This window comes from Thalassophryne amazonica, chromosome 8 (assembly GCF_902500255.1).
Source record: "Thalassophryne amazonica chromosome 8, fThaAma1.1, whole genome shotgun sequence".
Classification (NCBI taxonomy): Eukaryota; Metazoa; Chordata; class Actinopteri; order Batrachoidiformes; family Batrachoididae; genus Thalassophryne; species Thalassophryne amazonica.
Genome location: NC_047110.1, coordinates 47,417,563 through 47,440,102, shown reverse-complemented (window position 1 = coordinate 47,440,102; position 22,540 = coordinate 47,417,563). Strand labels below are relative to the sequence as shown.

General features: G+C 40.9%; 1 protein-coding gene across 4 annotated transcripts in view; it reads left to right on the top strand.

Moving 5' to 3' along the window:
• The window catches only part of LOC117515527 (calcium-independent phospholipase A2-gamma-like), a 73,666-nt gene that overhangs the window by 8,621 nt on the left and 42,505 nt on the right, over positions 1 to 22,540 (top strand). For 3 of the 4 annotated variants that reach the window (XM_034176128.1, XM_034176125.1, XM_034176129.1), the window contains exons 3-8: positions 51 to 200; positions 2,892 to 3,043; positions 3,229 to 3,323; positions 5,610 to 5,781; positions 5,918 to 5,975; positions 6,494 to 6,688. In XM_034176128.1, the coding sequence (XP_034032019.1) occupies positions 51 to 200; positions 2,892 to 3,043; positions 3,229 to 3,323; positions 5,610 to 5,781; positions 5,918 to 5,975; positions 6,494 to 6,688 (822 nt within the window). The remainder of the gene's footprint in view (positions 1 to 50; positions 201 to 2,891; positions 3,044 to 3,228; positions 3,324 to 5,609; positions 5,782 to 5,917; positions 5,976 to 6,493; positions 6,689 to 22,540) is intronic. The other variant, XM_034176127.1, reaches the window with a different exon arrangement.

Here is a 22,540-nt window from a genome sequence, read left to right as displayed (position 1 = left end):
CAGACCAAATTTAACTGGGTTACATGTTGTTGTTGTTGCTTGTCTTGTAGATCATTGCCAGGGTAAGTGTGGACAATCGAACTCGGGCTCTGGTCCACGCTCTCCACAGGGCATCTGATGTCAGGGTTTATATCTCTCGTGTTGAGGACCTCAGCTACCACCTCCTGGAGTTTCCAGAGAGTCGTGGCGTTGCTGTGAAGGTAAACGGCACCTTTCAGTTCATTTACATGCAAATGTATTCTGTGGAGTCAAGTGCAGCATTGCAGTCTCAGAATGAGGGACCCCCCCCCCCCCCCTTGCTATTTTTACCTCCACCATGAGGTAAACAGGCTGGGCCAGGTAATGCTAGTAGTAGTAGGTCAGACCATATACCAGCCCTTTGTGGCCAAGTGGTTAGTGTGCTTGGTTTCAGTGTGGAAGGTTCCTGTTTTAACAACCCCACCCCTGCCACATTTCTCCACGTAATGTGAGGAAGTGCATCCGGTGTAAAACTTGTGCCAAATCAACATGCAGATCCACTTGGATCTGCTGTGACGACCCCAAGTGAAAACAAGGAAACAGCCGAAGGGACTTACTGTTGTCCCCCAGTGTGGACAATAGGAATGTCTTCTGTTGTAGATGATGAAACTGTTAGGATTATTTTTAGTGTAGCGATTATGGTAACTGGAAGTGTGTTGGGCAACTTACCTTTGTGTCATACATTATTTTACAATGTGACTGCAAGTTAAAAATACCGCCTCATGCAGCTTGTTTTCCTGTACCTATGAACAGTGCTACTTTGCTGAATTTGGAACAGTGTAGTACAACCCGAATTCCAATGGAGTTGGGACGTTGTGTGAAATGTAAATAAAAACAGAATACAATGATCTGTAAATCCTCTTCAACTTATATTCAATTGAATACACCACAAAGACAAGATATTTAATGTTCAAACTGATAGACTTTATTGTTTCAGTGCAAATATTTTCTTATTTTTAAATGGATGCCTGCAACACATTTCAGAAAAGCTGGGACAGGGACAACAAAAGACTGGGAAAGTTGATGAATGCTCAAAGAACTCCTGTTTGAAACATTCCACAGGTGAACAGGTTAATTGGAAATAGGTGAGTGTCATGATTGGGTATAAAAGGAGCATCCCCAAAAGGCTCAGCCGTTCACAAGCAAAGATGGAGTGAGGATCACCACTTTGTGAACAACTGCGTGAAAAAATAGTCCAACAGTTTAAGACCAATGTTTCTCAATTTTCAATTGCAAGGAATTTAGGGATTCCATCATCTACAGTCCATAATCAGAAGATTCAGAGAATCTGGAGAACTTTCTACACATAAGCATCAAGGCTGAAAACCATCATTGAATGCCCGTGACCTTCGATCCATCAGGCAGCACTGCATTAAAAACCAACATCATTGTGTAAAGGATCTTACCGCGTGGGCTCAGCAGCATTTCAGATAACCGTTGTCACTTAACACAGTTTGTCACTACATCTACAAGCGCACGTTAAAACTCTACCATACAAAGCAAAAGCCATACATCAACAACATCCAGAAACACCACCACCTTCTCTGGGTCTGAGCTCATTTGAAATGGACAGACGTAAAGTGGAAAAGTGTGCTGTGGTCTGATGAGTCCACATTTCAAATTGTTTTTGGAAATCATAGACGTCATGTCCTCCAGACAAAAGAGGAAAAAGACCATCCAGATTGTTACCAGCACAAAGTTCAAAAGCCTGCATCTGTGATGGTATGGGGGTGTGTTAGTGCCCATAGCATGGGCAACTTACACATCTGTGATGGCATCATCAGTGCTGAAAGGTACATCTAAGTTTTGGACCAACACATGCTGCCATCCAAGCAACGTCTTTTTCAGAGACGTTCCTGCTTATTTCAGCAAGACAATGCCAAGCCACATTCTGCATGTGTTACAACAGCGTGGCTTCATAGTAAAAGAGTGCAGGTACTGGACTGGCCTGCCTGCAGTCCAGACCTGTCACCCACTGAAAATGTGTGGCACATTATAAAGTGCTAAATACGACAACGGAGACCCAGGACTGTTGAAGAACTGAAGTCGTACATCAAGCAAGAATGGGAAAAAAATTCCACCTACAAAGCTTCAACAATTAGTGTCCTCAGTTCCCAAACACTTATTGAGTGTTGTTAGAAGGAAAGGTGATATAACACAGTGGTAAACATACCACTGTCCCAGCTTTTTTGAAATGTGTTGCAGGCATCCATTTCAAAATGAGCAAATATTTGCACAAAAACAATAACGTTTATCAGTTTGAACATTAAATATCTTGTCTATGTGGTGTATTCAATTGAATATAAGTTGAAGAGGATTTGCAAATCATTTTATTCTCTTTTTATTTACATTTTATACAATGTCCCAACTTCACTGGAATTGGGGTTGGTACAGTCAGGAGGAGCACAGCTATGTTTTGGCATGTTTAATTCCTCTCAGTAGGTGGGAAATATTTCATTCGCACATTGATGACCAGTATTGGCCACACCTTTATCAAGCCATGCAAATAGGACAGCTGTGTTCAGTCACATTACATCTCGACTCAGTCACGTGACTGACACAGACCACCAATCTGTAAACAATTGTTGGACATTGATTTCAGTGTCTGTAACTCAGCACGATAGCGCTGCCCAGTCTCGTGTGTACAGATCCGTGGTTAATGCAGTCAGGAGGCTTCAGATATATGGAGGGTGGAGCTTCTTAGGATAATAATGTTTAGATGGTTACTGGAAGTTTCTGAAGTAATTAACACTCATTACCATGTGCAATGTTTTATATCCTACCTCCTGTACACCATTGCATATTTGGTGTAGCCACGTTTTGTCTGACTTTCCTCAAGTTTATGTTCTACTACTGATTCCCACATTCCTCAGGAGAAGGCAGTACCTTGTCTGCTGCGCCTCAGACAGGCTGATGACCCGGGACTGCAGGCAGCAGTTAGGGAGGCACTCACTGTGGTAGGATACCACACACCTGTTAAAGGCCGAGGCATACGCATCCTTTCCATAGACGGAGGTGGATTAAGGTACACGCCCCACTCAGTTCTTCAGTTTTAGTGCCTGATGTTATGTCATGTCTGTCTGTCTGCCTGCCTGTCTGTTTCATAAAGGCAAAAAAAAAAGAAAAAAATGAAGCCAAATGTATATGTCTTATAGTTTATCGTGTTTGTGTAACAGCTGTCTGCTTCTTTGTTTGTTTTTGTTTTTTCAGAGGACTTGTTGCCCTTCAAACTTTACAAAAGCTGGAAGCCCTGACAGGCAAACCCATATACAGATTGTTTGATTATATCTGTGGTGTCAGTACAGGTACATTACATTTTGTCCTAGTTTTATGTGTTGGAAGATTGTGTTTTATCACAGTCCACATTTCCAGGTTGGACTGACAGTACTGATGACACACTGACCCATTTAAAGCTCCGCTCCTTTTTTGGGCTTTCCTGCTGCATACAGTGAACCATGGTAGCTTGCACTCAGATCAGAATAAATCATTTTTAAATTACTACGTTTTGCCACAGCTGCAGTTAGATTTCAGAAATTGAAAAGTGAGAGAATTGTACGTTATGCAAAATCACCACAAGGTGATGCTGTGGTCCATCAAACCATCTCCTCCACCAATCAGTGACATTTATGTTTTCACAACAGAATAAAAAGCTTCTTTTTATTTGCTAATTGAGTTGGTTTGTAATCAACACCAGAAATTCTGTTTGTCTGTAGTTCCCAACAGTTTCTCTACTTTAATCCCATCCACTTTGAAGGTCCAGTTTTAGATTTATTGAATGTTGTCAAAGCGTAATGCTATCCCTTTTCTGTAACACCACCACCACCCATGTAAAACTGATCAGGCCACATCTGGGCAGTCAGCTCACACACATTATTCAGGTCCGTCCATATCTGCTCACACAGCAGTGCCCGTATCTTGTCTTTTCAGTCTAAGATATTTTGTGGACAGGAAATTATGAAAATATTTTAATGTTGAGCAATTTTTCCTATCACCAGACACGTCAGCCATTCCCTACTGTGTATGTAAAGAATTATAATAATACTGCTCTCTATCAGTATATCATCTATCTTAGACCAGTAAAGGGAGGAACAGAGGATTTAGCTGTACGTTATCGATGGCTCCATATTGTCTTTGCGTTCTTAAGAGAAAGGCTGATGCTTCTACTATTCACGCTTGCAATAATATCTTTATATAAATATACGAGGTCTGTCCGTAAAGTATAGGTCCTTTTTATTTTTTTCAAAAACTATATGGATTTCATTCATATGTTTTTACGTCAGACATGCTTGAACCCTCGTGCGCATGCGTGAGTTTTTCCACGCCTGTCGGTGACGTCATTCGCCTGTGAGCACTCCTTGTGGGAGGAGTCGTCCAGCCCCTCGTCGGAATTCCTTTGTCTGAGAACTTGCTGAGAGACTGGCGCTTTGTTTGATCAAAATTTTTCTAAACCTGTGAGACACATCGAAATGGACATGGTTTGAAAAATTAAGCTGGTTTTCAGTGAAAATTTTAACAGCTGATGAGAGATTTTGAGGTGATTCTGTCGCTTTAAGGACTTTTCACGGTGCGAGACGTCACGCAGCGCTCTCAGGCAGCGTCATCAGCCTGTTTCAAGCTTAAAACCTCCACATTTCAGGCTCTGTTGATCCTGGACGTCGTGAGAGAACAGAGAAGTTTCAGAAGAAGTCGGTTTCAGCATTTTATCCGGATATTCCACTGTTAAAGGAGATTTTTTTTTAATGAAAGACGTGCGGGGCGGATTGCGACAGCGTCGGCTCGCAGCCGCCGCGACGCTCCGTCACAGGAAAAACACCTCTGCTGGAAGCCTTAAGGACAAGTTGGAACATCTCCAGCTGATAAACAATTTCTCATATACTCACTCCACTGAAAGCCATCAAAAGCCAACTGGATTTTAACAAATGGTTATCAACACGGAGGTGTTTATCCTGTGCCGCCGCGCCGCGTTGGCTGCGTCCCGACGCGCGGACCCGTCCGCACGTCTTTCATTAAAAAAATCTCCTTTAACAGTGGAATATCCGGATAAAATGCTGAAACCGACTTCTTCTGAAACTTCTCTGTTCTCTCACGACGTCCTGGATCAATAGAGCCTGAAATGTGGAGGTTTTAAGCTGAAACAGGCTGATGACGCTGCCTGAGAGCGCTGCGCGACGTCTCGCACCGTGAAAAGTCCTTAAAGCGACAGAATCACCTCAAAATCTCTCATCAGCTGTTAATATTTTCACTGAAAACCAGCTTAATTTTTCAAACCATGTCCACTTCGATGTGTCTCACAGGTTTAGAAAAAATTTTGATCAAACAAAGCGCCAGTCTCTCAGCAACTTCTCAGACAAAGGAATTCCGACGAGGGGCTGGATGACTCCTCCCACAAGGAGTGCTCACAGGCGAATGACGTCACCGACAGGCGTGGAAAAACTCACGCATGCGCACGAGGGTTCAAGCATGTCTGACGTAAAAACATATGAATGAAATCCATATAGTTTTTGAAAAAAATAAAAAGGACCTATACTTTACGGACAGCCCTCGTATGTATATTCTCAGTCTGAACTTTTCTTTTGCATATTTTTCCTCAGGTGCTGTTCTTGGATTCCTGCTGGGAATGTTCCAAATGCCACTCAGCGAGTGTGTTGATCTTTACCGGAAATTGGGATCAGATGTTTTCAAACAGAACGTGATTGTCGGCACTGTGAAGATGAGCTGGAGCCACGCCTTTTATGACAGTGAAACATGGGAGAACCTCCTCAAGTTAGTTCCACCGGTGTTGAGTTTAACTTTCATAACCATCCACTATTGCTGGAGTATTTGTACCTTATGAACATACCACTGTACAAAGTTGTGACTCTCCAAACCAGAAAATATTCACTGATCTTCTCTTCCACAGAGAAAAAATGGGCTCTAATCTGATGGTGGAAACTTCAAGAAACCCTAAATGCCCCAAGGTGAGCTTTAGAAAACTCTTTACACGCATTCTTACTTCCTCTTTTTTCTGTTCGTACTCTGGCCATTGAGCTTTTACCCTACCACAGTCACGGTGAGTTTACAGGGAAAGCTCCTTTCTTTGCCTTATTTCACTGTCACTGTCAAAAATATTCTTATACATTCTTCCTGCATCCCTCTGCAAGTCAAGTAGAAGGAAATGCAGTCTAATATACTGCAAGTAGGAAATAAGTGGTTATATTAGTTGAATTCCAGATGTCAGCCAGGTCCTCTGTGGCTCTTGGAAATGAAATTATATTATATTGATCTGTGAGAACGCTATTCGAGACATCATAACATGATTATCACAATTGACAAAGTGTCCCAGCTGTAAGTACTGTACATATAATACCACAGCTTACAGAGGGGGTTGTCATCATTCCAAGCTAAACGTATATACGTTCACTGTGCTTGTTCTTGTAAAATGCTGCCTTAAGCTGAAAAGGAATGCTAAGATATGTGCTATTTTCTTTGGCTGTAGGTGGCAGCAGTGAGTACAGTTGTGAATCGGGGCACTCCTTTGAAGGCTTACGTGTTCAGGAACTACAACCTGCTGCCCAGTGTTGGCTCACACTATATGGGAGGCTGCCAGCACCAGCTCTGGCAGGCCATCCGTGCCACATCGGCGGCCCCTGGGTATTTCCAGGAGTTCACCTTAGGAAATGATGTTCACCAGGTCAGTCCATTTACAATAGAATCTGATTTGTTAATTTAGCTGGCTGATGTTCTTTCCAAAAATAATTTATGAGGCAAAGAGATCTCGTATCATCATCTTCTTTATCCTAGGATTTGTGTGTGCATGCATGTGTGTCTGTTTGAGTGAGAACCTTTAGAATTCATGTTATTTATTTTATTTATTTTTACTTAAATTAGGTACAATGGTAGAAGTTAGGCTAATGAGTACTTCAGCATCTTGTGATCACAGTATACCTTTTACTGTACTTTTTTCTTCTCCATTTATGAAGAAACTAATTTTCCAAATTTTATTTTAATTTTCATTGTTGGAAAATATTTTATCATATCTTGACCAAGTACATTCGGTTGGGGCTTAATTTTCTGAAGGTTTGCATATGTAAAAATGTCTGCAAACACCACAGAACTTGCAAAAAAAAAAGTGCATCCTGATTTATGGATAGAGCACAATAAGGGCCCCTTCAACACATAGTACGAATGTGGCTGAATGGGGATTTTCAAGATCCTGCGAGACAGCGCCTACGCACATGCGTGATGACGTCACAACTCTATCCAGTTAGGGAGACGCGGTTTCTTTCAGTAACAAGAACTGTCAAGAAACTTTCTCGTGTGTGGCTGGAGTTGTGTGGCGGTAGGATTAGCCTTTTGAATGCTTGAATAGCGATGTCAGTCGCAGAAAGAAGACAAATAATAGTGAAAAGATGTTCATTGTGCCCAGAATGTTGGTATTTTGGTTGTTGAACGTTCCTAGCAATGAAGCCTCCGTCACATGGCACTAAAGAAGGACACTGAAGCCAAAACGAAACAATAAATCTGGACTTACGTTGACTTTCAGAGACATCATTTAACCATCGTCCAACTTCGTTCCTGTACGAATCCCGACGACAACTTCAAGTCGTCCGTATTAAGTTTTGCTTTCTGTCTTGACAGTTCCTCATCCTTTGTGTAATTCCCGTACCGTCAGCATTCTGTTTGACTGTCATCCAACTTGGTCCAACCTCCCAAGTCCAACATCTTGCACGAACATTGTACACATACACAAATGGCTGTGGTGCACAGCCCATGAATCAAACGGCGTTTGTGACACATTGGTGTGTGCACTGAACTGACGGGGCGTGTCTGCCGACAGGTGCAGCTGTTGAGATCTCTGGTTCTGGATGTCACGGCTGGGGAACACGTACCGTGTTTGGATGGACATGTACTTACAACTGTCCACTGTGATGCACGCGTGTCTGCTTGCTGTCCTCACGTAGACATACATATATCGCTGTTGCGACAGGCTGCAGCGAGCGAGCACACGCGTGCACATTGACAGGCTGCCCCAGGTGAAACGGACCGTCAGATCATAACACGCAGTGGGCGATCTGAATGTTACGTCAACTACGTGAGCTCTGTCCCACATGATGTGGTGTCTGTGCTGTGGCCGTCGACAGGACACACGTGCTGGACCGATCACGCTAGGCTAGTAGATGTAGACATGATAAGAGGGCACTGCTCCATTTCATGACTGTACGTCTACCATGAATCGTCTACAGAGGAACAGACAGTTCAGACTTGTATTGGTCGCTCGATAAGAGGGATTATGGTGTGTAGTTTTTTTTTTTTCTTGAATATGTCTATCTCCTTGTTGATTTCAGGCATTTTTCCACATCTTTTATAGGACAGCGATGGTAGCTCAGTGATAAAGTTTCTGGCTGGCAATCACAGCTTTTGCAAATTGCAGGTTTGAATCCCGTGGGTGGCATGTATTTTTTTTTCCACAGCAGATGTGCGATGTGGTTACACATGCTCCAGCTGCTCACACTGTGTTCCCGCTGCAACTTTAGTGCACTTGCCTTCATGAATATGCAATTTGCAGTTTGTCCACTCAAGTGCACAAAATTGTGGGAAGGAACATGAAAATAGCTCAGGTTTGCACATGTAACACAGTTTATCCAGGTCAACAGGGAAATTAGCTTGTGGTGACAGCATCTCTGTTTGTTGCATGTTGTAAACCTTGGCATTAACTTAAGCCCCGTTACAAAAAACACACACATACATTAGTTTATGATCCCTGCTCACATGCCAAAATCACCCCGCATCAATTTTTATATTTATTTTTTATTTTGGTGCATTTCATTGACGGCAGTACAGCCGGTGCAAGAGTCAGCACATCTGCTAGGTGGCGAGCATGTTTTGGCCATAGATGGTCGTTGACAACCACACAGTCAGTTCCTCCGTCTCACTCACAAAAAGGATGCATGTTTATCACACTACTAGTGTGCAGTACATTAACTGTATTCAACATGGAAACAAGATTTATTTTTAAAATATCTGATGTTTTCAGTTCCTCACTTGGTATGCAGGTGCTGTATGTGTTGTTTTTCAGGTTTGAAATGACATTGTATGCACTTGTTTCTGAGAAAAATAAATTATATCCACTCGCCCTCACCACTTTTTGTATGATTTCAAAGATGATAAACTCTTTTTTTTTTTTTGTTTTCTTTTCTTTTTTTAATGGGGCCTTATTGCACTGGAGTGGCACTGCTGCCTCCTCATACACAGAATTAAAAAAATATATCATTCAGTGTAAACGTTGAGCATATTTAAAGAGCAAATGGTATACTTCGTGTTTATTTCTTTAAATATCTCCATGCGTAACAGGTGGACCACACACAGACACACACATTGTCTGTGTTGTAGGCATGTGAATCTCATCACTGACAACAATTCGATACGGACCTCGATACACTACAGTGATATATACATAGCGATACATGACGATACTGATGATGCGATGCGATTCACCCCTGTTCCCGATTCAAGTGCGATTTGAAAAGTATTGGATGTCGACTCAGTTTCTCACAATGCGATGTGATGCGATTTGGTGCGATACGATTAGGGATGGGTATTGATGAGATTTTATCTATCAATCTGCTTAAATCCATCCAATTCCTTATCAATACTTCATGTGATTTTCTGTGTACTAAAAGGTAGACTTTTATTTTTACTGAATTTATTAAGTTTTAAAGTAATTAAATATGAAATTGGTCACCTGATCCTTGATCTCCGTACATAAATAAAAATCAGTAGAATCTGTACATTGTCACTGGATCCTTGATGTACATGATGGATCCTAGATCTCTGGACATAAATAGAAAAACAAAATCTGTAGTTTTTGTCAAAGCATTTCCTTTCAGATATTAATGACACAAATGTAACTCCCTAGCCTCAGAGCTGAGCTCTTCAGCCGGCTGCACGTCCAGATCAATGTTTCATAAAGAAACGGGGGGCGTCTCATTTTGGGAAGAAAACCCCTGGTTTGTGGTCGGTTGTAGTTCTGTTGTTTGTATTATGACGTTTGGAAAGAGGTGTCATTTGATTTTAAAATGACGATTCGCTCTGATGTTATTATTTCAGGCAGTCAGCGAGCGATGCAACATGATGCAACCCATCAATTGAATCGATGCACACTGAATGAATCGATGTACTCACATCGCACACGTTTGTATCTAGATACGGATTTGTATCGATTATCGCTACATGCTATTGGTGTTGCGCTCAAAAGTCCTGACATATAATGTGTACTGATGTTTCTGGTCACAGTATGAGGTTCTCTGTGGTGGCTAATGAACAGTCTGGTATATCAGGTCAATAAGACTGTTGGTGTTTTCATTTTAATGAGGCAGAAGTAGCGAGTATATGTGATGAGGAAGGTGTTGCACTTAGCTGATTTAAACATCTCTGAGAAGCTGCTAGAGAGCAAACTTGGAAATCTCTGCCATAGATGAGCCTTCATCAAACAGTCTCTTTCATGCCCTACCCCCACCCCCACCTCCACCTCCATGTAGCCAACACTGCTTCCAATTAACAGCATGGGTGTGCACCAACACAGCATTCAGCCTTTGATATAAACGTGTGTGTGTCTCTCACAGTTTGTCTGTGGTGAGTACGTCAGTGTGACACACATTTTTCAAATGCCAGTTCAAGGAGATATTGAAAAATGATATGCCAGGTCAAAGACGGACTACAGAAACTGACTGCTGAAACAGGTTCTGAATACGATTTGTTGTGTGTAATGTATCTTCTTCTAAAGCCCTCTGTAACTGACATTTTAAGTAAGTGAAATAGAAATGCTAAACTATTTGGGATGCAACAATAAACGGTGGAAAAAAAACAACAACAAAAGACCTTTACATGTACCAAACCATGGGCTGTATACTGTTCGGAAACTTTTACAGCATTGACTATGACTTATGTTGTCGTGTTCAGATGTTTGTTTTTAATGTAATTTCGCAAAACGCAATGTACAGTAGTGTTCAGAATAATAGTAGTGCTATGTGGCTAAAAAGATTAATCCAGGTTTTGAGTATATTTCTTGTTACATTGGAAACAAGGTACCAGTAGATTCAGTAGATTCTCACAAATCCAACAGGACCACGCATTCATGATATGCACACTCTTAAGGCTATGAAATTGGGCTATTAGTAAAAAAAAAAAAAGTAGAAAAGTGGGTGTTCACAATAATAGTAGCATCTGCTGTTGAAGCTACAAACTATTATGTTCAAACTGCTTTTTTTTAGCAATCCTGTGAATCACTAAACTAGTATTTAGTGGTATAACCACAGTTTTTCATGATTTCTTCACATCTGCGAGGCATGGAGTCAACCAACTTGTGGCACCTTTCAGCTCTTATTCCACTCCAAGATTCTTTAACAACATTCCACAATTCATTCACATTTCTTGGTTTTGCTACAGAAACAGCTTTTTTGATGTCACCCCACAAGTTCTCAATTGGATTTAGGTCCGGGGATTGGGCAGGCCACTCCAAAACATTAATTTTGTTGGTTTGGAACCAAGATTTTGCTCATTTACTAGTGTGCTTGGGGTCATTGTCTTGTTGAAACACCCATTTCAAGGGCATGTCCTCTTCAGCATAAGGCAACATGACCTTCAAGTATTTTGACATATCCAAACTGATCCATGATACCTGGTATGCGATATATAGGCCCAACACCATAGTAGGAGAAACACGCCCATATCATGATGCTTGCACCACCATGCTTCACTGTCTTCACTGTGAACTGTGGCTTGAATTCAGAGTTTGGGGTCATCTCACAAACTGTCTGCGGCCCTTGGACCCAAAAAGAACAATTTTACTGTCATGAGTCCACAAAATATTCCTCCATTTCTCTTTAGGCCAGTTGATGTGTTCTTTGGCAAATTGTAACCTCTTCTGCACGTCTTTATTTAACAGAGGGACTTTGCGGGGGATTCTTGCAAATAAATTAGCGTCACACAGGCATCTTCTAACTGTCACAGCACTTACAGGTAACTCCAGACTGTCTTTGATCATCCTGGAGCTGATCAATGGGTGAGCCTTTGCCTTTCTGGTTATTCTTCTATCCATTTTGATGGTTGTTTTCCATTTTCTTCCATGCATCTCTGGTTTTTTTGTCCATTTTAAAGCATTGGAGATCATTGTAGATGAACAGCCTATAATTTTTTGCACCTGCGTACAAGGTTTCCCCTCTCCAATCAACTTTTTAATCAAACTATGCTGTTCTTCTGAACAGTGTCTTGAACGTCCATTTTCCTTCTTCAGGCTTTCAAAGAGAAAAGCATGTTCAACAGGTGCTGGCTTCATCTTTAAATAGGGGACACCTGATTCACACCTGTTTGTTCCACAAAATTGAGGAACTCACTGACTGAATGCCACACTACTGTTATTATTATTATTTCTACTTCTTTTTTTTTTTACTAATAGCCCTATTTCATAGCCTTAAGAGTGTGCATATCATGAATGCTTGGTCTTGTTGGATTTGTGAGAATCTACTGAATCTACTGGTACCTTGTTTCCCATGTAACAATAAGAAATATACTCAAAACCTGGATGAATCTTTTTAGTCACATAGCACTACTATTATTCTGAACACTACTGTAGAAACTTCAGGCAGAATGTTCTAGATGTGAAAACTCTAAATGCTCAAATCAGTTGTTGACCATTTCAAGTGACATTATTCCATGTTTATAATTTTGTGTACCAGTAAGTATTATATTCTGTACCTGTATATTTAAACCAGAGAGGAATATACCATGATTTGAACCAGACCTTAAGCTGACACCACGATTCATATGAAAGTGGGAGGGGTTACACCTTTGCATTCCTACTACACGTGTTTTCTGTGGTATTTACTGGCTAAGCTTCTAGTGAAGAAGACAAACAGTACTGTTGTCTGTACTCATCATTCACTCATCTTCAACCGCTTATCCAGGAACAGGTTGCGGGGGCAACAGCTCCAGCGGTGGATCCCAAGCTTCCCGTTCCCAGGTCTAATTGACCACCTTTGTCTTGGTGACACCGAGGCGTTCCCAAGCCAGTGTGGCAATATAATCTCTCCACCTAGTCTGGGGTCTCCTCCCAGATGGACGTGTCTGGAACACCTCCATAGGGAGGCACCCAGGAGGCATCCTTACCAGATGCCTGAACCACCTCAGGTGGCTCCTTTCAATGCGAAGGAGCAGTGGCTCTACTCTGAGCTCTTCATGTTTGATCTTTAAGGCTGACATCACCCATCCTTGTGAGGAAACCCATTTCGGCCACTTGTACTTGTTGATCTAGTTCTTTCAGTCATGACCATAGATGAGAGTAGGAACAAAGATTGACCAGTAGATCGAGAGCTTTGCCTTTTGGCTCAGCTCCCTTTTCATCACAACAAACACTACATTTCTTCAACCATGACAAGGAACTAAAGTATTTTCAGACTTCATTTACCAAAATCAGGGCACTATATGTGGATACATTTTTGTCTGGGTGTGATGATGAATCCGACTAAAATGAATAGGTAAGATTAAGACTTTATATTTACTCCATGTGTGAATGGTATTAATATTTAAAACAGTCTGAATAGTTCGCATGTCTGCAGCTTTCAGTTGTTCAGCCAATCAATGGACAGCATCGTTAGATGTATTTCGACTTATAAGTAACTTACAGAAACGTGTGTCAATAATATCATAACTTACCTATAATTTATAGCCCGTGTATGTGGGACGTATCAACCATACTTAAACATATTTAACATAGTTGCCGTATTATGGCCTATATCAGTGCGCTTCCATGTGGTCTTAACTTGTACAAAATTTTACCCAAAACTTGTTAGACATATGCCAGCCTTTTTTCATATGGTCAGCATATGCTGACTAAATCGTCAAGGTGTGATTGGGGTGTTATCACTTGGATAATTGTCAGCCTTCACTTTGAAGAATTTGTGACAAATAATGGGAATTATATTCAGCTGTTTTTATTATATATGATTGTAACTGAATATATTTGTAGTCAGGTGTTTCAGTATATATTGTATTGAATTTTATATATAATTGTGTAATTATATGTATTGATATAACAGTTATACAAACACTTCAATATAGTTCACATTACTTATCATAAATTTTTGCAAAATGTAGGTTAAAAATTGTCTGTGTGCTAAAATGTCACAGAAAAAGTGATACACTCTTGATAGAAAAACAGCAGAATTTTTTTTTCAGTTCCATATAACGCAGGCTTAAACCTTGGCACAGATGTAGCCATGCATGACGCTCTATGTCCAACAATGATTTTGGCTGAAAATACAGTACAAGACACATCATTATTATATATATATATATATATATATATATATATATATTTTTTTTTTTTTTTTATTGTGACCCAGGCCGTAAATCTAAATAATCTCATCAGAGGGAGTTTGTCTGAATGTAACTAACACACTGAAAAAAAGGTTGATTAATTAATTAATTTGTTTCAGCTGGTAACATTCAAATGAATTCAATTTGTCCAAATTAAGATAATAATTTAGCATAAATATTGTTTAACCCCTTAACGCCTATTGTCGCATATATGCTACAATATTTGACTCAGATATGCAACATACCAAATTGACCAGTATGCCTGTTGTCGCAAATCTGCAACATACCATTATTATTATTATAACATTATAACATAAAGTCATTACCAAAATACCAAAATTACTATTTATTTTTTGTGCAAAAGTGAAATTAATAATCTCAACATTATTTACCATCTACTTAAAGGCAAAAACACACACAAAACATTTTTTTATATACTGCTGTATAAATTCAGGCGTTAAGGGGTTAAGTTAATTTTTATCATGCTAATTCATTTTACCGTTCCCAATTGTAGCACTTTTTTTCACTGTTTGCAATCACTGCTGCATATATTGCTATTTTTGTACAATTCTTCAATTTACTGGACAGTGGATTCATTTGCATTAACCTCCACAGACAGTTTTATTCAAGAAGTCGTTGTAATGCAGTAACATCATTTTCAGATTTGCCACCTTCAGAATGCCCAGCCTGGTGACTTATTTACTGGTGAGCTGACTCACAACATATCAGACATGATGACAGGATTCCCTAGATAGGAAGTCCTCTCATTCTTTTAAAAAGTTACACACAGACTTTTCTTCTCACTTCCATCCTCAAACAATCACTCTTTTGTACAGTGAGTGGAAGAAAGCTACTGCACCATGTGCTGAAGCAAATACCAGGATTGTGAAACAGCTTATCAAGAAGTGTGTGTGTGTGTGTTTTCGTTCTCCAGGCTGGACTAGACGTCTGGTCAGAAAATTAGACTCAGACTGTTCACAAAATATATTGTAACTTGGAGGGAGACATTTGAAGCTGTGCAGCTGTGGTATTATCAAAGCCTTGCACTTGCCACCATACTCATGGAGAGGATGCCATGGTGAGAGGAAACACAGAAGAGAAGGAGGAACCCACTATTCCCTATAAAAGCATGCTGTTATCTCAGTTCTGAAGAAAACAGAAGTTGAAGACTTAAGATATTTTACAGTGGATGCCAGTGTGTGCTTTGAATGGTGACTCCATGTGGCTGCCATGGTGTTCTATAGCAAAAGGGAGGAATGGGAGTGTGTTTATTCCCACTTCTGTTTACATTTTGATGGGTGCATCACATACCGTATTTTCCTAGTTTGGGAGGGTGACTTGTATACAACATTTGTTATTAATAATATCAATTATAATAGCTATTTATATAGGTCTTTCCCAAGAATCAAAGCACTAAACAAAGTAAACTGTAATAATAGAATAATAAATAACACTAATAAAAAGTATACTACAATGTTGTTGTTCATTCGGCTGCTCCCGGTTTTGTTCGGGGTTGCCACAGCGGATACAGCCAGATCCGCATCGGTAATTGGCACATGTTTTACGCTGGATGCCCTTCCTGACGCAACTCCAGCTTTACCCGGAGAAACACACACAGCTGCCGGTGTTCCAAAGAGGTCTCCCATCCAAGTACTAACCAGATCCTGCTCTGCTTAGCTTCTGAGATCTGACGGGATCAGGCTTACACAGAGCAGATCGGCTAAAAAGTATACTACAATGATAAACAAAAATCTCAAATTAAAGGCTTATACACTTGTGCGACATATATATAGGTTTTTCCTCTTCAAGTGGCATTTTTGAACTGGTATGACTTGTACTCTGGAAAATGTGGTATCAGAGGGCCTCTGTGATTCTTCACAAACACACCCACCTAATGCTTGGTTCACACGGCAAGATAATTAGGCCGTTATGTGACCCGATCTTCCCCTTCCAGCAATTTTAAGGACATCCCGACTATCGTGATGGCTCTGAAGATATTCCTGCTGTGTGTGGTGTGTTAAGAGTACTCTAATCTGCTTGGAAAGACGCCTGGACCGCTCAGACCTCATATCATGGATATTCAACATGTTGGATTGTCTTGGCCCGATATCTCAGCGTGTGTGGTGTGCCCTGAGCACGCAGCCTATTATATGTGACATGTAGCCAATCTGAAAGCAAGGTGACAGGTGCAGACAGGGGAATCCAAAATCAAAACAGCTGTCATGGCGCACCAGAAAGTCCAGTGCTCGCGCTGTCTCCACTCCTTTAACAAATCTTTTTGTATCGCCACAAACTATCACCATTGCTTCTTCCTCATCCACCATGTTTACTCTGAAGTCACGTCTGATCTTGAGAGGTTTTGCGAGATTTCCCGTCTGACCTGTGAATGTTTGTGAGTGAAATCTGTTCGTGTGTGGTGTGTTGTCTTTACCGTGTGACTGCACACCACACAGTGTACGACCAAAACTGTTATAGCTATGATTTTTTTATCACCGTTTTGTGTGGTCTCTCAGATATTGAAAACATACAGTTTTAAAATCTTGCCATGTGAACCAGACATAAACAGAACTCCTACATCACCTGACTGTCCGATGTCTCAGCAAACCATATGGCAACAGACTAGTCTAAACCGGACATGCTGGCTTCAGTTCTTTGTGGAAACATAATTTTTACCATGTAATTTTTCTGAAAAAAAAAAAAAAACTTCTTGTAGGTCAAGGTTATGATCTAGGTAGGGCGGGAGGGTAGATTTTGGTATTGCTGCCCATACAGATGCACTCAGGTTGGCCATTGCTACCATTGTGGTCTGTGAGAGCCTGATCATGACACCATGCAATGCTTACATTACTTTCATGAAAGAGGGAGTGGACATCTGTGGGTCTGAAAAGTGAGGAAACATGGCAGGATTCAGAACAGGTTTGGCTCAAAGTACCATTCCAGTTGCATTCCCCCCAAAAGGCTGAAATTCATCTTAGATTAGATAGAACTTTATTGATGCCTTGGGAAGACTCCCTAAGGAAAATTGAGAATCTATAAGCCTAAAGTCCTGGTCACCCAGAACTTAACAAAGGGCAACGAAGCCCAAACGAAACAAGAAATCTAGGCTTTCATTGACTTTTGTTGGCATCGTTTAACCTTCGCACAGCTTCGTTCCTGCAGCTGGCGCTTCGTCAGGATTTTTAAACTGTTGAAAAATTTGAACGAATGCCGCCGAAAACCTCAATTTATCCGTATTTTGTTTTGCTGTAGTTCATCATCTTTAAACCTGAGTGCCATTTGCTTTACCGTTTTGAGAACGGAGTGCAAAAAAAAAAGATGCTGATCCGTCTTTTGTCCTGGATGAGGAACCAGAGCAGGTAGATCCACCAACGTGCGCACAGATCTCTACGGTGGGTCAGATCATGAGCTTCTGTTTGCAGTTTCTCCAGGACTCAGGCGCTATGACCTCCGTCCCAACGGCAAGTTCTGGAACACAGAAATGCAGACACAAACTGCTCCAGCAGTGGCTCCAGGCGCATTTCATTTTAAGCATGAAGATCACTGTTCACTTCGGTTTCGTTTGTTCCTCTTTTGTCCATTTGCGCTCTTGATTCATAGTCTGTTCAGTGATAAAGCTCATTCGTTGACCTTTTCTCAATGATTTGTGACTTTTTACTTTTTCCCCTTCATTCAGGAATCCTCATATGCCATGTGAGCGAGCCATCACACACATTTCTGAAAGCTAAATGTGAAACTCGTATTGTACATGCACATGGAAATTCATAAAGATATGCATGAACTGTCGTGCTTAACGTTTTGTATGATATAGAAAATGTCTCATGAGAATGTACTGAAATGATTCAGTTATGGGCAGAGATGACAAGGACCACAAAATGATTGAGATACACTATTATTTTAAAATGATTGAAAATATAGAAAAGTGTTGTACAGAAGCTCTCTCTGGTCCATCTCTTCTCCTTTCTGGCATTCTTGTAGCATTTTACCATCCACTGGGAACTGTGTCTCTCCTCCCTCTCTGAATAATTGCTTGTAGTTGCACATACGGCTGGTAAAATACTCCTCCACAGTTGCCTGTTTTCCTACCCTGTTGTGGCCACTTTAGATTAAGTTTTTTGTTATATATTTCACGTTCAATACGACTGTGGTCCAAGGAGGGAGGGAGGTGAAGTAATCAGGGAGGGGAGAGGGTTTGTAGCCTGTTCGTCATCCCTTTTAGCACCTCCTGTGTGAAGCTTTGAGAACGGGGGCCTTAAGGCTGTTGGAGGATGAAGCTCAGACACTTGAGCCCTGCTGCAGAGAGCTTCCTGTCCCCAGAACAGCTCAGGGTTTTTGTCTCCTGGCTATGAATACAAACACATGAACAGATCATCTTTGTCCCTTCACATTTCCTCCCTGACTGTTCTGTCGTATGCAGTTTCACAGGGACACTTTTTCTTTTAAGTGATTCACTGATGACTGAAGTTCAATGATTTCAGCCTCTAAATTATTTTGTTTTGTAATCCAGAACACAATGTACCTATCATGCTTGTCATCACAGTGGGCAGAAGAAATAAATCATGGCGCTGTACTTCACGTTGTGATGTATTAATGTTCTAATTTGTATTCAGCCCGTCCTCCTGCACAGTGTGCAGATGAGCTTCATATTGCCAAAAAAGAGAGTTTATTGTGATGGACATTAAAATTATGCTTTGTAATGTGTTTTATATCCAAAGCCCCAAGTGAGAGGTTTCACATCCAGTTATATAATTGCAAGAACTGTCACAGATTAATCTCTATAGTCCCCAGCAGGCAAAAATGATGTGTTTTAGTAGTGTGTGTGCATGTGTGTAAGTGTTTGGAGAAAGGTAATTCATTGCAGAAGATCTCTGATGCTTTTCCTGCCTGGAGCAAACATGGCAGCTCCACAAATGGTTCTCTGTTTTGTTGACAGCCTGGGAAGACAGCTTGAAACTCATTGTGGCCTTTGGTGACTACAAATCAAAAAGTCACACTGGAAAATGGGTCGATGTCATCACTAATGTTGCATGAAGACCTTTGACTTGAACTGGCCACCACTAAAGATGTCACTTACAATGCTCACAGCGTGGTCATGTTTATCCTTTTTGATAACTGTGGTGGCCTTTGTGTGGACTAGAGGCTATCTAATCATTTGATTTAATTAATTGACCAGATGCCATGGACATTTTATGATTTGTTTGGAGTTTATGTGCAGATGACATACACTGAACAAAAATATAAATGCAACACTTTTGTTTTTGCTCCCATTTTTCATGAGCTGAACTCAAAGATCGAAAACATTTTCTATATACACAAAGACCTATTTCTCTCAAACTTTGTTCACAAATCTGCTTAAATCTGTGTCAGTGTACATTCATTTAGATGTTGCATACTGAATGTTGCGTAGATATTAGAGTTGCTGAGTTATTTGCATCATCATTTGGACGAGCGTCTATTTAAAATAAGCTGGATGTTGTGACATGCATAATCAGCAAGGATGTTCCAATACCACATTTTTTTTTCTTTGAAAATGAGTACTCATATTTGTAGTCCTTATACTAAGAAATACAGTATTTCTTTTAAAAACTGTCACCATAAATTGAAATAACTTTAAACACAATGTATTTTCAACAGATAATCAATGAAAGGCAACAAATTTCATAATAAAATCTTTCACAAATGCGTACATTCACGGAAAAAATAAATTTATTACACCTACATTTATTCATGTTTTTGTATTGTATTTATTATTTAATGTTTCATCCAAATTGTATATAAATAACAAATGTATTTATTTATACGGCTTTATGGTGGTGTGGCAAACAGAATGATTTTCTGAAAAAGAAAATGTGAAATTTCAGTTACAGTGTGCCAGAATGCACATCGGAGACCAGGGCCCAGTTTCATAAAGCGGTTTAATCTGCCTTAGTCAACTAAACTCACTTAGTTCATTCACTCATGTTTTTGACGTTACTCATTGCCAAAAGCGCTTAGCCAGCTAAAGTTTTGTGTTACCCAACTAAAGTTTTTAGCCTGGTACAGAGGAGGCTTATGAGCAGGGGTGGTGGCCACGTGGTTAATGCACTTGGTTTCAGTGCAGAAGGTTCTGGGTTCAAATCCCACCCCTGCCACATTTCTCCATGTAATGTGGAGTTGCATCAGGAAGGGCATCCGGCATAAAACCTGTGCCAATTCAACATGCAGATCCACCTTGGATTTGCTGTGGCGACCCCGAGTGCAAACAAGAGAGCAGCCGAAGGGACTTACTTACAGAGGAGGCTTATCTTATTTAGTCGCCAAAACTTAAGTGTCTTGCCTCAAAAATGGCGGGTATCATGTACCACCATTTGATGAAACACTCAAGAGCATCTCTACGTCACTCTTATTCCTCCACAAGGAGAGCTTCCTCTGCTTTTGGCCATGGTTGCAGCAGATGACTGTCATGATGTGTTTGTGACAGTTCTTACATTAGCCACCAGGTGTCACTGTTACGCTAAGCAGCGTTGTGTGCACAAAAAGGATGTAAGTGCAGAAGAAGAACTACTAGACTAAGAGCAAAGCACGTGCCACGTAGTTTTGCAATTCTTACGTGTCCATAAATGTTAATATAGCCAGATGGGATAGTTCATGACAACGACCAACCCAGAAGTAAACAAAACTGTCACGCATTGGAGGTGTTCCTCGGCAGTGGCACTTGCAAGGCCGTTATGCCCGTAAAAATCCTCGACTGAAGTGAAGTGAAAACTGTTTATTCCGAACGTTTGATACAACAACAAATACAAGATAGATCAGTGAAAACAACAACAAAAAAAAAGTTCCTAATGTGTACCCAACTTGTCCGAAAAGGGGTAGGGTGAAGCATCAGCTTATTTATCCCTACCCCTTCTTCCCCACAACCAATAATACCCTTTGTCACATATACACATAGATTCCTACACACATAAACCGATATATATATATATATATATATATATATATATAGATAGATATATATATACAGTCAACAAAAATATAAACGCAACACTTTTGGTTTTGCTCCCATTTTGTATGAGATGAACTCAAAGATCTAAAACTTTTTCCACATACACAATATCACCATTTCCCTCAAATATTGTTCACAAACCAGTCTAAATCTGTGATAGTGAGCACTTCTCCTTTGCTGAGATAATCCATCCCACCTCACAGGTGTGCCATATCAAGATGCTGATTAGACACCATGATTAGTGCACAGGTGTGCCTTAGACTGCCCACAATAAAAGGCCACTCTGAAAGGTGCAGTTTGTCACACAGCACAATGCTACAGATGTCGCAAGATTTGAGGGAGCGTGCAATTGGCATGCTGACAGCAGGAATGTCAACCAGAGCTGTTGCTTGTGTATTGAATGTTCATTTCTCTAGCATAAGCCGTCTCCAAAGGCGTTTCAGAGAATTTGGCAGTACATCCAACCAGCCTCACAACCACAGACCACGTGTAACCACACATGTCCAGGACCTCCACATCCAGCATGTTCACCTCCAAGATCGTCTGAGACCAGCCACTCGGACAGCTGCTGAAACAATCGGTTTGCATAACCAAAGAATTTCTGCACAAACTGTCAGAAACCATCTCAGAGAAGCTCATCTGCATGCTCGTCGTCCTCATCGGGGTCTCGACCTGACTCCAGTTCGTCGTCATAACCGACTTCAGTGGGCAAATGCTTACATTCGCTGGCATTTGGCACGTTGGAGAGGTGTTCTCTTCACGGATGAATCCTGGTTCACACTGTTCAGGGCAGATGGCAGACAGCGTGTGTGGCGTCGTGTGGCTGAGCGGTTTTCTTATGTCAATGTTGTGGATCGAGTGGCCCATGGTGGCGGTGGGGTTATGGTATGGGCAGGCATCTGTTATGGACGAAGAACACAGGTGCATTTTATTGATGGCATTTTGAATGCACAAAGATACCGTGACGAGATCCTGAGGCCCATTGTTGTGCCATACATCCAAGAACATCACCTCATGTTGCAGCAGGATAATGCACGGCCCCATGTTGCAAGGATCTGTACACAATTCTTGGAAGCTGAAAATGTCCCAGTTCTTGCATGGCCGGCATACTCACCGGACATGTCACCCATTGAGCATGTTTGGGATGCTCTGGACCGGCGTATACGACAGCGTGTACCAGTTCCTGCCAAT